We start from the raw sequence: 15,319 nt of genomic DNA on the forward strand, positions 1-15,319 counted from the left end.
GTGACATTTTGCTTTTTTAAAAAGAGCTAATTTTGCACTTACTGCACATTCCAAGTATATTGATGTTTCAGAAGGGGACAAGCTTTTTCATTTTGGAAAAATCCGCATTTTTATTGTACAAATAACTGCAGCATTGCAAAGGTCTGTAACACAGAATAAATAAATGGCATCTTACAGTTACATAAGACAAACTTTTATTTTTGTTTAAACTGCTATACAATTGTTTGTTCCCTAGGCAACCTTTTGTTGAAACTACAACTTAATTTCACATTAACAAAACCACAGACTGAAAGACCAACTTTGATTATGAAGAGCTAATTACAGAAATAAATAAAATAATTTATACATCAGTCTTTAATTTCTATAGTTATTTTTCCCCACACTCACACACGCACACTTAAAAGGCTGCTCAGCCTAGTGTGTCTGCTATGAGCCTGAAGTGTTGAATTAATTGCTTTGCACTGCTTTAGGGACATAGGCTCAAACTATCACTGAGCTCCTTCTTCAAGACCTTGCCAAGGATGTTGCTACCTCCTTGCCATCCCCAATATTAATGTGCTGCATACAACTCATGTTCAGAGAGATAGCTGGAAGTGTAATGAGACTAGCTAGTTAGGCAGGCAGTCTCCACCCTCCTTGGCATAGCCTATGAAGAGTAGAGGCTTTTTTGTTCTCTGAGCTTTAAAGAGATGCTGGTGGACCTCAATAGCCTTCCCTTTCTCCTAAGTTTCCCTTTTATTGAACCTGCTGTAGTGATTTTTTTTTTGTACTTTAAAAAAAGTTAAAATCTTTCACATCTGATCTCTTTGCAACTCCCTCCATTGCCAGCAATGGACTCTTCAGAACAGGCACAGTGAAAGACAACCCTGTAAGCATCTGTAACTAGTGTCCTATGTGCTGGGAATACTGGTACATCAAATGACTGGGAAAACAGACCCCTTCTGCCATGCTGCTCCTGCCCTTGCCCTCACCTTTGAAAGTCACTGAGCAATCCTCAGCTACATTTCAGAAGGAAAAGTAACAAGTTTTAACTCTAAGCCAGTAAGTGCAGAAATCCTCATCCATTCTCCATGTGTGCAAACAAATTCTTGCTGCTGCACTAACAGGCTAAGTCCTTGGCTCCTATCCAGTTTTCAAGGTGCATAAAATCCAACACAAGGGCAACAGCCAGGTCAATTACTGACTGGTTCCTAGCAGTGTGCAACTGAGACTCTTAATAACCCCTTGCTGAAAAGCAGTGAACTGGGGTTTGAGTTAGCTGCTGTACCCCTTTACAAATGAGGTAAATATTCTTATAAGCAGTAAAAGTGCATTGTAGCCATTTCAACTAAAGAATGTTTTAAATATGTGGATTGACTTCTTTCTTTGGAAGGTGGTACAGGGTTGCCACTGTAATTTCATGATGCAAACAGATTCATTAAGAAAACAGACATGATACTGCTTCTTAGTGACAACTGACTAAGTCTTCAACATCCTTTGAATCTTCAGAATCAGGACTGTCCAAACATGAGCCAATAATGTGTGATCCCTCTCCATGGTGTTGCAAGATAGGATCTGCAATGAGCCATAACATGTTAGACTCAAAACTTCTTGTACTGCTATAAAAAACATATGTTTTGAATCAGTTTAAATAAAACTATTAAAATGTAGGACAAGCCCACTTGTAACAATGACAGGCAGAATTGAACCTGGGACCTCTGGAGCTTACCGCATGAGCTAAAAATGCAGCTACTCTTGAGACGTGCTAGTTCAGGGGTCAGCAATCTCTAGCTCTCAGCCCATCAGAGTAATCTGCTTGATTTTGCGCAAGTTGACTGTTTGCAGACATGATCCCCAGTGGTCATGGGAGGTATACAGAATTACACACTGAACAAAAATTGCTGATCTATCTCTAATTCAAGCATCACACTGAGTGGTTTCCACAAAGGCTGGAAATGCTAACACCCATCAATGTTCTTTCAGCTACAGTACAGGTAATGTAAACTAATTAGTTAGCATGTAACACTGGTGCATTGGAGGAAAACAAACTGATGCATAACATCCTTGTTTTTTAAAAAAACCTTTCAAATCCTTTAAAGAGGGTGATTTCTAAAATTTCAAACTAACAATGATTTGGAAGGTAAGTTACAAGAAAATTCCATGGATAAAGGCTATGAGCTCCTCTAATCATTTTGTGCATCAATTACCATGTTGAACTAAAGAATCTTGTTTCAGGCCTATTGCATTAATCAAATGTCTGATATTACCTGTTAATGTTGTCAGAGGTAAGACTGATTCATTGTCTATATCATCTGATGTCTGAATAAAACCATGGGGTGAAGGAACAATAAGGACAGTTTCATCGCCTATTGCAGACTGATCAACTTGTTCTTCTATGGCTGGAGAACCTAGGTCCTGCATGATGTAAGATTGAAGAAGAGATTTATCCATAATGGGATACAGAAACATTTGCTTCTAGAAAACTGAGCATTGTGCTAGCTGAGGTTGAGATCTTTCCCGAGCGAGTAGTAGTTAGGAGCAGAAGATGATTAACATATTCAAAAGCTCTGTCAAACAAACCACAATGGCTATCAATCGATTTTCTTACTGTTGGCTACACATCTCTTTAGATGCTCTAAGATGTGTGTTACATATTTACATACTTTTCAAGTTCTGGTCCCCATGTAGATAAGAGGGCTCTTCAGTGTAACAGTTATAACACAAGCCAGTAGTTAAAATGTGAAGCTAGACAAATTCACACTAGAAATGAAATAAATATTTAACAGTGAGAGCAGCTTAACCATTGGAACAACTTACTAAGGGTTAGGGTGGATTCTCTATCTCTGGAAACTTTTAAATCAAGACTTCGAGGGTAAATCATTCTCTAGTTCAAACTCACCTAAGCAAGTCTTATAGCCTGTGATAACACAAGAGGTAAGACTAAATCACAGTAGTCCTTTCTAGCCTTCTAATCATAAATATAATCCCTTTCTGCGAATTTATTATGCAAGTTATTTTTTCCTAACACCTTACCTACACTTCTCCTTGAGTCATAACTACAATTTCACTGCTGCTTTCACTGTCAAATTTTAACTACTGTAAGCACAGCTAAGGAAGAGCGAACCTTGACTGGTGTCAGCGAAAGGCTTATTATAGAACTGCAGGGATGACTGGAATATGAAAGTAGCTGGATTTTTCATATTCCCAGCGGGAATATGCACTGCGTGGGTGGGCTACAGGCCATTGTTTAAAGCGTGCATTCCCAAATTGGGGGTGTGTGAAGAAATTCCGGGGAGGGGGGCACGAGGCAACCCAGCCTCCCCCCCGTCAATCCCACCCTTCCCAAGTTTTGCTGCTATTTTTGTTTTTCGGCCCTGGTCAGTTCCTATTTTTTTCCTCAACAAGTTTTGCTGCTGTTGGGGGGTGGTGGTGGTGTCACGTGAGGGTTTCTCAAAAATCAAAAAGGGGGCGTAATGCCGAAAAGTTTGGGAACTAGAGGGATAGCTAAAATGGTCCAGCAATTTTAGTAAAGCCCGTTCCCCTTTTTGGCTTTATTAGTACCACCTTTATAGCTGGCCAGCCAGTTGGTCGTTCCTTATCAGTTACTGTCAAGCAATGAACATGTGCCTGTGATGTCAGTATCACAGCTGGATTCTCCCTCTCTACTCGGACCCTAACTTGCACTTCTTGCTGCAAAGTACGGCTGTACCTAATTCAATAAGGAAGAAGCCTGCAGAGAGCACAACATAGCTGGACCTTCCAACACTGAAGAGTGGTTCCTCGGCCTACACTGAAAAGCTGGCCCTCAAGGTACAGGGGACAGAGGGAAAAGCATGTGAACGCTTTTCCCAGACATAGTTATCAAACCCCTGCAATTAATCCACACCTCCCACTCACTGTAACAACTGTAATGGCAGCAGTTGGGGAAAAATAAATTCTCTCTCAAATGGAAAGTGAAGTTTACAAAGGTCTTGAGTCACTCTTACTTCTGATTACTCTTGGCTAAAATACTCCAATCTTCACTAGTGTAACTGCACAGACTCCAAACTTGTTAGCTAGAATAAATAATTGAAAATTACCAATTGAATTTGCTTTTTCTTTCTAGGATAATTAAACAACCTAAAAAAACCAGTTACTCACTTTCTCATGACTGTTGTTCAAGATGTGTTGTTCATGATCATTCGAACCAGGCGTATGTATGCGCTTGTGCATGCACAGAAACCAGCAGATTTCTCTCTTAAAAGTAGAGCCCTGAAAATCCGTGGGTATCCAAGGCTCATTTTTTGTGGCTACAGCTATGAATACAAGTTTTGTACATAGAAGCTTGCAAATTTGTGGATATCCACTTTATATCTGCAGCTCATTTTTGCAGCGAGAGATACAGAGGGCTCCACTTAGCAGCATCCACAGGTTGGCCTGGTGCCCCCTGGTGTTGTATCCACATGGTGCCTAATACAGAGCCCTGCTGACCTGCCAAGCCCCAGTTACTTCTTGCCAGCCACTCAGAGTGGGGTAAAGAGAGTGGGTACTGGAATGGACATGAACAACACTTCTTGAAGAACAACCGAAGATGAAAATATGGTTACCTTCTCAGAAGTGCTTGTTCATGTCTATTCCAGTCAGGTGACTCATAAGCCTAAGTTTCTGAAGGTGAGGTCGGCGACTACTACTGACTGAAGGCTGCATGGTTTCTGGCCTGTTAAGTGATTGCACAATGTGTAGTGAAAGTGTGGACAGAGAATCATATTGCTGCTCTGCAGATTTCCTGAGTAGGGATCTGTGCCAAGAATGCTGTGGATGAAGCCTGCACCTTGGTGTAGTGCACAGCATATGGAGGTGAAGGAACTCCTCCGAGATAATAGCACTCACAAACATAGGGCACTATCCAAGAAGAGATGACCTGAAAGGCTAACCTTTCATTCTGCCCATCACTGCTGCAAATAATTGGACCAATTTCCTGAACGGTTTCATCCTCAGGATGTAAAGGCCTGTGACCTGCAGACATTCAGAGAGTGGAGTTTTTGTTACCGACTGCTGGAATGCGGCTTAGCTTAGAATACCAGGAGGAAGATGTCCTGGTTGATGCGGAACTGTGACACCGCGTTCAGGAGGAAAGCAGGATGAGACCTTATCCTTATAGAACACAATGTAGGGCCCTGAGCTCAAAAGCCTTTCTAGCTGAAGGTATCACTAGCAGGAATGCCACCTTATACAAGAGGTAGGATAGGAAGCGTGTTGGTAATGGTTCAAACGGTGGTCCCATTAAACTAGAGGATCAGGCTGAGATCCCAGCAGGGATGGGCTGGCAGACCTAAGGGTACAGTTTGCAAAGTCATTTTAAGAATCAATAGACTGAGGGGTTCACAAATGCCGAACAGCCGTCTGTGTGCTGGTGGAAGACTGATATGGTGGCTAAGTGAATCCTTACTGACGAGATGCAGAGCCGTTACTGCTTCAGATGGATACGGTAGACCAGAATAAGTGGCACTGAGGCTAGCATTGGGATGAGTGGTAACCAGACTGAAAATCTCTTCCACTTGAAGTAGGTGGCTCTTGTAGAGGGATTCTTGCTGCCAAGAAGGACTTAACTAAACTGGTTTGAGCACTGGGTTCGTCCATGGAGCTTCTACACCATGCGGTGCAGTAACCTGAGGTTCGGATGTTGGAGGCAATAGTGTCTTGCATCAGGAGGTCCAGGAAGAGCAGTAGGGTGAGTGGAGCTTCCACTGACATACCTACAAGGGAATGTGTACCAGTGCTAACAGGGCCAGCTGGTGCTATCAACATGAGTTGAACTTGTTCCCTCTGGATCTTGAGGAGTACTTGTGAACAAGCAATATGAGCATAAAGGAGATGACCTCCCCATGGGAAAAGCAACATGTCTTGCTGGAGCCCAAACTGTGATTTTGGAAGGAGCAGAACTGAGGACACTTCCTGTTGTATTGTGCAGTGAATAGGTCTATTTAAGGAAATCCCCGCCTCTGGAAGATGCAATTTGCTATGTTTGGGCAAAGGGACCACTCGTAGCTATTCAACAACCTGCTGAGATGATCCACCAGCTTCTCCTGTACTTCAGGGAAGTACAAGGCTTGCAGGTGTATTGCATGTTCTACACAAGAGGCCTACAGCATGAGGGCTTCTCAGCACAGAGGCAAGGAGCTTGTACCCCTCACCATTTGCTGATACAGAACACTGCTGTTGTATTGTGCATCATAATTGATTGACACTGCCATGTTAGCTGTCTCTGGAAGATCTAGCATGCCAGGCACACCAAATTCAACTGACATTGATGTGGAAAGCCAGATCCGCTCGAGACCAGAGGTCCCCGAGATGAGCTCCTTATCCCACATCTGAGGCATCCAGCACTAGTGACAGGGACGGATGCAGAGAAGCAAAGGGGAATCCTGAGCAAGTCTCCTGAAGATCTACCCACCACCACAGGAGGGAGTTGAGCATCCTGTCAAAGCTGTCCCATGCTGGTTGATACACTGACACCAGCCATGACTGAGGAGGCCTGATCCTGGTGTACTGCCCCACGTAGGTACAGGCAGCCATGTGTCCGAGAAGCTTCAGACAGTTCCTTGCTGTGATGGTGGGAAAGTATCTGAAGCCCTGAATGAGATCAACTAGGCCAGGAGTGGGCAAAGGGAGCTCGGCAGACTATATCCAGCCTGCCAAGTGGGTGGATCTGGCTCTCAGACGCCCTGCTGCTCTCCCGCCCCCCAGGCCAATCAGGGTTTAGAGGTAAGGGGAGTGCATGAAGTCTCCTCCTGCCCTGCAAAGGGTGCATGGCGCTTAGAACGAAAGTGCTGCGTGCCCCTTGTAAGGTGGGGGCAGGGAGTGAAAAACTTCCTATGCTCCCCCCACACCTAATTGACCTCCCACCGCGTGGGGTGCAGATGCATCAAGGGAACTGTCAGTCGTTCAGAACAGCTGGCAGTTCACTCTAGGTGGGTGGATGGCGAGGGCAAAGACTTCAAGTGATCCGCCACCCTCAGGTAGGGGAGCACAGAAGTGTCCTGGCCTCGCCCTTTCCAGGACAGCCTGTGGCCACTTCAAAAATTAGTGACATGGCCCCCCATCTAAAATTATTGCTACCCTTGAACTAGGGACTGAAATCTTGCCTCTGGCAAGTATGCCCTGGCTTGGTTTGAGCGCAGTATTACCCCTACAAACTCTATCCTCTGGACTGGACAAAATAGATTTTGCTTCGTTTTAAGGGGAGACCTAAGTTGTTAAAGTGGTTCTGATGAACTCCATGTGAGCTTCCACTTCTGATTTGGAGTAGGGATGTTAAAAGGTGTTTAAGTAATCGTGTAACCACTGAAAATTTCAGTTATGGTTACATGGGGGGCTGCAAGTGGCTCCCTGCAAGTGGACTGAGGGATCTGGGGCCTCTTTGTGGCTGCCTCCTATCTCTGAGGAGTGGAAGATGGTCCTCTCTCCTGCTTCTTCTTTTTCTAGGGAACTGGAGATGAAGATTGGCACCTGATCATCTTATGGTCTGTGGTGCCGCTCCCTGTTAGGTGCCGAGTTGCGTGCCAGCAGCATTGGTGCGCTATGCACAGAAGAGATGTTCCATGCAGGATCCATTGACCTCAGGTCAGATTAAGGGGGTAGCTGCCTCCATGAGCAGGATCCTAAGCCTTTGCTCATGATCCTTAAGTGTCTGCAGTCAAAAACTTTTGCAGATGCAGCACTTTTCTTTTTGGTGACTCTCATCAAGGCACTTCAGGCATTTGGGGTGAGGAATCACTTTTCAGCATAAACTTGCCACAGTTCTTGCAAGCTTTGAACTCTGGCAACAGAGGCATGCCCTGGTGCAGGGAAAAAAGGAAGAGGGTACACCCTTACACTAAAAAAAACTAACAAATATTACTAATGACTATACAAATGAGAGTAGGACACTGTTAAAGGTGCTTGCTGGAGCAAAAGCAAAAGGTTCCAGCTGCCATCACTTGGGTAGATAGAAGGAACTGGAGATTGTCAGGGCAGCAGGGTTCTATATTAGGCACCATGAGGGCACAACTCCAGAGGACTGATCTGACAGATGATGCTAAAGGAAAAATCTTCCGGCTTCTGTGCGCACGTGCACACACACCCTTGATTGGAATCGACAGGAAAAGCACTCGAAGAAGAACACATCTTTTCATACCGTTACCCATAACTAATGTCTTGAAAGTTTACATTTTGAATTGCTAGCATTCTTGTCCTTATATTCCAAACATGGTAATTTATCTTTTTTAAATCCTGTGAGATAATCCAAAGATTAAACTGCTAAAGTAGAGCTCTCAAACCACCTAAAAGAGAGTTTTTTATTGCATCCATTTCAATTTAAGGGAAAACAAAAGGAGGCAAATTGACCAAAGTCAGTTGTTTTGGATTGTACATAGGATGTAGTGATTCTGCTCATAAGAATAGCGAGAGAAAATTCAGTGTACATATCTGCTCACTGTTGCAGAAACTAAACATAATACAATCTGAATTACAGTGGGTTTCCCATTGAGTCAGAAAAATGTAGCATTTGTTATATCCTTCACTTTGGAGAACAATTTGTTGAAGGGAAAGTACAATTTAATCTCATAAACTTTAACAAGTTTTTTCTTTTAAGGAGCAGGATATTTTAAAAAGCACAGAAGTTTGTCTTATTTCTTGATATTTATCCCTGTCAGATGTTCCAGTTGATGAACAGATGCAGAGCTTGGTACAAACCTGATACCATAGCTCTAGTTGAGTACTTATTTAGTGGTGGTATCTGAGATGTGGTAATATCTGAGATGTGGAGCTGCATGAGGTTGTTATTACTAAAGACACAGATTTGTTTCACAACTGACTCTTTACTGAAGAGCTGAGCAGTTAATAATTGGACTATTCTGCTTAACCAACTGAAGCCTGCAAAAAAGCCATGAAAAGTCTGTTGCAGCTAAGAGTATACTAGCAAGTTTAGTAGAGTAAAAAGTTAACTTTGAGGAATGCTGTACTTTACTTCCTTTGCTTACCTAGCACACCTGTAAAGTACAGACAGTGACTTGGCAGACAAACAGCTGGCTCATTTATCTCCTAAAACTATAAACCAGTAGTACACTGCTTTGAGCCATACTAGGGTAGGTCACACTAATATTGTGCTACCTACCTGCATGAAAGCAAAATCCTCAGGATGAGGATTTGGGAATCCATATTGCTAGCCCACTTGTGAGATTTCTGCACCACTAAATCTGAGTCCAAACCCTACCCATGATCTATCACCATAACAACATGTGGGGGTTACGAAGTTCTGAGACAGAAAAAGACTCTCCACAAAACACTCAGCACTAATGACACATTCATAATGACACTTAATGTTCTCATCATGCTTTATTTTGAACCTTCATTTTCTCTCTTCCCTTAAAGGCAATGTTTCAGATATTCTGATAGTTTCGGCATGCACTTCCTTACCTCAGTGACGTAAGTGCCAGTTAAAGTGGAGTGGGATCCCTCTTCACGTTTCAGGTCTGTGTCTGAGATCTCCTCTTCTGATCTTCCCATAACCCCTTCTATCAGTTCAGTACTATTTCTGCCACTAAATTTGGAGGAGTCATCGTCAATATAGGCAGACTGCTCTTCATCGCTCAGCTTGGACTGATGCATTTCATCTGGAAAAGTATCTGCTTCCAGAGTACTCGGAGGATCTGTCAGGTCAGCTGACTGAATGTGCGAATCGACAGTAAGTTCAGCTTGGGTTACAGAGGAGATGTCTTCAGTAGCAACAGTGCGAATTATTACACTTGGCGTGTGGCACTGCACTGTGACATTATCAGCTGCATTCAGCAAATGTTCTGGCTGTAAGAAGTATTAACAAAGGACACAAAAAAATAATATTCAGAAGTTTTTTTTAATCTGTCTTTTGTCATACAGAAGTTACTGGGGTCAACAGATGGCTAACTGGGTGAAATGTAATCGTCTGTAACAGAGGAGATCAGTGGTTCCCAACCTTTTTAAGCATATGGACCCCTTTTCAATCTATTAACATTTCATGGAACCCCCCCTTTCTGAGGGAGGAGGGAAAAAAGAAAAGTAAGGAAAGAAAACTTTGCACAGATCCCCTGCAGTACTGTGGTCCGTGGACAACAGATTGGGAACCGCTGGTCTAGATGCTCTGATGGTCCCTTCTGGCCTTCAACTCTTTGAATCTGCAACCTGGGTGAAGCTATTTTATCTAGTTTTTAGATGAGTACATAAATAGAAACACAGCAAGGTAAAGTGAATGAGTAGCAGAACTGCAGCCATAACAGAAGGGGTCCTGAATTTCTCTAGACTGTAATCTTGCTATTAAGCAACATTTCTTCCTTTGTGTTTGTAACAAAGGATAGTGATAAGCATTACTTAACTTGAGACAGCAAAATCATCAGCACTGATGAAACCAGATACCTTCAGCATCAAAAGCACGAGCTCATACCACTTAAGTGCTTAAAGGAACATAATTTCAAGAAATCAGAGTTCTAGTTCTATAACTGCAACAAATGTTCTATGTGACTTTCAACATCTTTCAGTTTTTTACCTCTGCTAACAAGGCACAATACTTCCCTATCTTACGAAGGTATGAGAATAAATTGACAGTTGTGAAGATTTCAATAACAGCCAGATAATTAATCCTACAAAGTGGTAGATAACAGATTTTAATTTTGTTAAAGCCAACCAGTAGAGGGAGACACTGCATGTTTAAACCTGTTTAAATCTTCAATCAAAGCACTCATCTCCATTAAGGACTATACCTATACAAAGTTTCAAACTTCAGCAAGTTTTCTGCTGTCTGTGGTTTGAAGAGGAATTTTTTTAAATGGGAAATTTTCACTCTTTAATAATTTTAAAATGGCCAAAATAATTTTATTTTACCTGTGACTGGACAAAGAGAAAGTATGGAAATTTTCAGCTCCAAAGAGAGTATTTTGGAAAGTGACGAGCATGTCAGAAAGGTCTATGCACTGGGAACTACTTTGTAACTTTAGCAAATGGAGGCAATCAACACCTGAAGTAACAACAGCAGCTGCCAGGCAATAATTATTAGCCCACCCTTTCCCCAGGATGTTTCAGCTTGTTAACTGTTGGAGATACGTACGGATAAGGCATGAACTATGATCTGCTCTGGGGAGGCAGGAGCGGCAGCAGCTGTCAGAGTCACTGTGGGACTGGTAGTCAGTGTTAAAGGAAGACCTTGGTTTGAGCTTGTCTGTAGCAAGTAAGTGCCTGGAGTTCCAGTGGGCTGGAGGTGGAAAGACTGAGAAAGAGGGGGGAAAAAAATCAATACAAAGATGCCCCTGCTTTCTGAATCATGTTTAAGGCTCCTAATACAGTCATGTATAGGGAGTCCAGCTAGCTAGAAATCATACTGGAATAATACCTTCCATGTTTTAGTAACCACAATTTAACAGGAGTAACTTTAAAAAGCTCAGTTCCCTTCAGCAAGCTAAATTAGTGAAGAACTAATTATCTGTAATCCTGGCAACTGCCTCTCTCCCCTAAGGACTTCCTCATAAGGGTTAGTATAGGGTTCTGTTCTGTCCCCCCTCCTGTATGGCAATGGATAGAATAGTTACCACAGAGACATGGCTAAACTGGAATGAAAATCTTGAATTGCATTGGCGAAGGAATCTTTTTATACAGTTTACACTGAAATTAAGACTCTGGTAAACGCAGAGTCTGATACCCTAAATCCACTTGGAATTTACATCCACTGGTAGTTTAATTCTTGCCTGCCCCTCCTTTCCTGGCTTTGATCCAACTCCCACTGAAGTCAATGGAAAGAACCAACAGGAGTTGAATTAGGCCCTGTCTAGCCAAATGGAAAAGGGGAGACGAAAAAGATGCCAGCAACCCATGGGCGGGAAAGATCAGGAGAAATTCTTGACTTCCTGGTCTTGCTCACAGAGGGGAGTGAAGAGGAGCTAGGCCACTCTTGCCACAACTGTTCAATGAGGATATGGCATCCCAGGGCCTCTAGACCAGTGTTTCTTAAACTTTTTAAGACCAAGGAACACCAAAATTTGTTTTTGAGGAACACCAAGGATTTTTTGTTTGCGGGGGAGGGGGGAGAGGGGGAAACAAGTCGGGGGGGGAAGAAGGGTCGGGGGGGGGGTGAGGAAGAGGGGGAGCTATTAAGAAAAAAAAGTCGCCTGCCCCTTTAAGGGTGGCCATTTTGAATTCTGTTGTTCTCCGCAGCACACCTCCAACTGCATGGAACACAGTTTAAGAAACACTGCTTTAGACTCATTTGCCACTGCAGCAGTAGTAAAACAAAAGGTGAAAGTAAGCAGGTGCACCCTGGTGCGCAGCTCCAGCAAGAGCTGGCTGAGCTGTGGCAAAAGCCAGCAGGAAGCTATTTAAAGAGCTGGCAGAGCCCCGGGTTGCAATAGGACAGCACTTGTAAGTTACTTTCACCGCTGAGTAAAAAGAGAATATGCGCTAGCAATAATGGGATGAATGGTACAGGAGCAGGGCTCTTTTGTCAGCAAGAGTCTCATGTTATAAACTTCACTTAAATCACATCTAGGCTGGCCTTTTGCTGTGGATTTTGTAACAGACGTATACTTTAGAATCACCATTGAAACTCACTCCTCCCCCCTTCCCAATTTTGAAAGTCAACTACCATATCTAACAATTTAATTGCATTTCAAAGATAAATGTGATGTTGCTACGCAAGATCTATATTACTTACTGGGAGAATCTCAAAGGTCTGTAGTGTTCCACTATTTAGTGTTATTGTCTCAGAGTCAACAGCAGTAGCAGGAGAATCAGCAGAGGCTACAGGAGTAGGAGAAAAAGAAAAAACTCATGGAACCCAAAATGTATCAGCACAGAAGGGTGTCAGCAGCATATTACTCACTCATACTACTGAAAAAAGAAAGCTAACCTCTGTACTAATAGCAAGATTTGTATCTGTATCTAGACTCTTTAAAGAATCAATTTTACACAAGAAGAAAATAGAGGGGAAAAAAGTATGATTAACAACTACATAGGGATTGAAAAACAAAATGGCATTACAAGGATCTAATGATTTATGTTTGCAATGACATTTTAAAGACATAATATTCTGGAATAAGTATTAATAAGATAACTGGTGTAAATCAGTGACAAGTCAATGCAGCTATGTTCTGAGTTGTTTTACACCAGCTGAAAACTGATCCTTTATTTGCATTCCTTTCTGTCCTCCTGTAATGTGTATGTGCACAAATTGATGAAGTGTAAGATACACTCAAGTATATTTAATCACATTGTACATAATGGCTGCAACCTACTGAAGGTGCAGATGATAACACTAAAGGAGTTTTGACTGTTCCATGGGGTTACTGCAAGCAATTTTAACAGTAAGGAGGATACTAAATAGAAGCTATTGATATTAGACATTTAAAATCAGCATGTCCAGATATTTGCTCCCCACAAGTTTTAGAAGCACTGGCTGAGGAGCAATCTAGACTATTTTGATTTTCCATAAATTGTGGAAAACTGGGGAAATTCCTGGGGGCTGGATAAAAGTTAATGTCATGACAACACTTAAATAAGGTAATCAGGATGATTCAAGTCATTATAAGTCTATCAGCCTGGCACTGCACTTGATTAATAAAGAATTAACAGAGAATCATACAATCAATGCCAAGCAACACTGGGTTATGGAAAACCCCCTCCTGTCTCGGAGCTGCTCTATGGTAATAGATTATAAGGTTGGTCGATAATGGGGAGTAGTATTGATGTAATATACTTTATACTTAGGCTATGGCCACAAGAGTGCTGGGAGTGAGCATCCAGGCCATGGGTGGGCAATAATTTTTAATGGGGGGGGGGGCACTTCAAGATTTTGGTAAGTGGTAAAGGATCACACTTCTGTGGAGGGAGCACGGGGTTTGGGATGGCAGGTGGGGTGTAGAATGGAGTTTGGATGAAGGAGGGAGTTATGATCTGGGTCAAAAGCTTGAGGTGATGGGTCCAGTAGAGGTTATGGGTCAGGAGATGATTCTGGCCTGGGGGAAGAGTGTGGGAGGTCTGGGAGGGAGTTGTGACCTGGGAGAAGGAGGGGGAAGGGGTTTGGGTGGTGACATGGGGTAGAAGGATGGGGAGAAGGGTCGGGGGGGGGGAATGGGTGAATAGATTATAAGGTTGGTCGATAATGGGGAGTAGTATTGATGTAATATACTTTATACTTAGGCTATGGCCACAAGAGTGCTGGGAGTGAGCATCCAGGCCATGGGTGGGCAATAATTTTTAATGGGGGGGGGGGGCACTTCAAGATTTTGGTAAGTGGTAAAGGATCACACTTCTGTGGAGGGAGCACGGGGTTTGGGATGGCAGGTGGGGTGTAGAATGGAGTTTGGATGAAGGAGGGAGTTATGATCTGGGTCAAGAGCTTGAGGTGATGGGTCCAGTAGAGGTTATGGGTCAGGAGATGATTCTGGCCTGGGGGAAGAGTGTGGGAGGTCTGGGAGGGAGTTGTGACCTGGGAGAAGGAGGGGGAAGGGGTTTGGGTGGTGACATGGGGTAGAAGGATGGGGAGAAGGGTCGGGGGGGGGGAATGGGTGCAGGAAAGAATTTTGGCTTGAAGGAGGGAGACATAGGTGAGGTGCAGGGTCTGGGAGGAGTGGGGAAAGAGTGGGGGGCAGAGGCAGGCTCTGGCTGAGAAGCGCTTAACTAGGTGGCTCCCAGGTAAGCAGCTCTGCAGGAATCCTGCCTGTGTGCTGGGCAGGCTGCTCCAGCACAGGGAAAAAGGGAGAGGAGAGGCTTCATTTGCTGCCCCTGCTTTCAGCAACATTTCTCATCTCCTATTGGCCAATGGGAACTTGGAGATTTTGCTAGGAGGTGGGGACACCGTGTGAAGCTTTCTCCTCCCGGCCCAATTTGCAGAACAATTAGCAGTCTGCTGTTTAAAGTGGGTGGAGCTGCTCTATGATAAGGGTGTCGGCAAGGCAGCTGTGGGCCAAATTTGGCCCGCAAGCTGCTTCTTGCCCACCCCGATCCAGGCTCACACAGACAAGACTTGTGCTGGGGAGGCTCAACTAATGTGTTGAAAATACCAGTGTGGACAGTGGGTCACTGGTGCAGGCTTAGACTAGCTACCTGAACTCAGCCCCTGTAGGGCAAGTGGGTTTGTGCTCAGGTGGCTAGTGTGAGCCGCCACCAGTGCCCCTAGATCCACACTGCTACTTTAGTGCACTAACTCTAACCGAGGGGTTCTCAAACTTTCGTAACCCTTTTCATACACCAAACCTCTGAATTTCCCCCACCTTACAAATTAATAACACATTTAACACTATTATAAATGCTGGAGGTGAAGCAGGGTTTGAGGGTGGAGGCTGACAACTTGTGATACCCCATG

At 43.6% G+C, this 15,319-nt stretch overlaps 1 protein-coding gene across 2 annotated transcripts in view; it reads right to left on the reverse strand.

The window, feature by feature from the left end:
- Window positions 1-83: 83 nt before the first annotated feature.
- DMTF1 (cyclin D binding myb like transcription factor 1) overlaps window positions 84-15,319 on the reverse strand; it is a 54,742-nt gene continuing 39,506 nt past the window's right edge. For both annotated transcript variants that reach the window (XM_075926131.1, XM_075926126.1), the window contains exons 13-17: window positions 12,671-12,756; window positions 11,075-11,233; window positions 9,415-9,798; window positions 2,247-2,394; window positions 84-1,554 (exon numbers count right to left, since the gene is read on the reverse strand). In XM_075926131.1, coding sequence (XP_075782246.1) covers window positions 1,445-1,554; window positions 2,247-2,394; window positions 9,415-9,798; window positions 11,075-11,233; window positions 12,671-12,756 — 887 coding nt within the window. In that variant the 3' untranslated portion in view covers window positions 84-1,444. The remainder of the gene's footprint in view (window positions 1,555-2,246; window positions 2,395-9,414; window positions 9,799-11,074; window positions 11,234-12,670; window positions 12,757-15,319) is intronic.

This window comes from Pelodiscus sinensis, chromosome 1 (assembly GCF_049634645.1).
Source record: "Pelodiscus sinensis isolate JC-2024 chromosome 1, ASM4963464v1, whole genome shotgun sequence".
Taxonomy (NCBI): Eukaryota; Metazoa; Chordata; order Testudines; family Trionychidae; genus Pelodiscus; species Pelodiscus sinensis.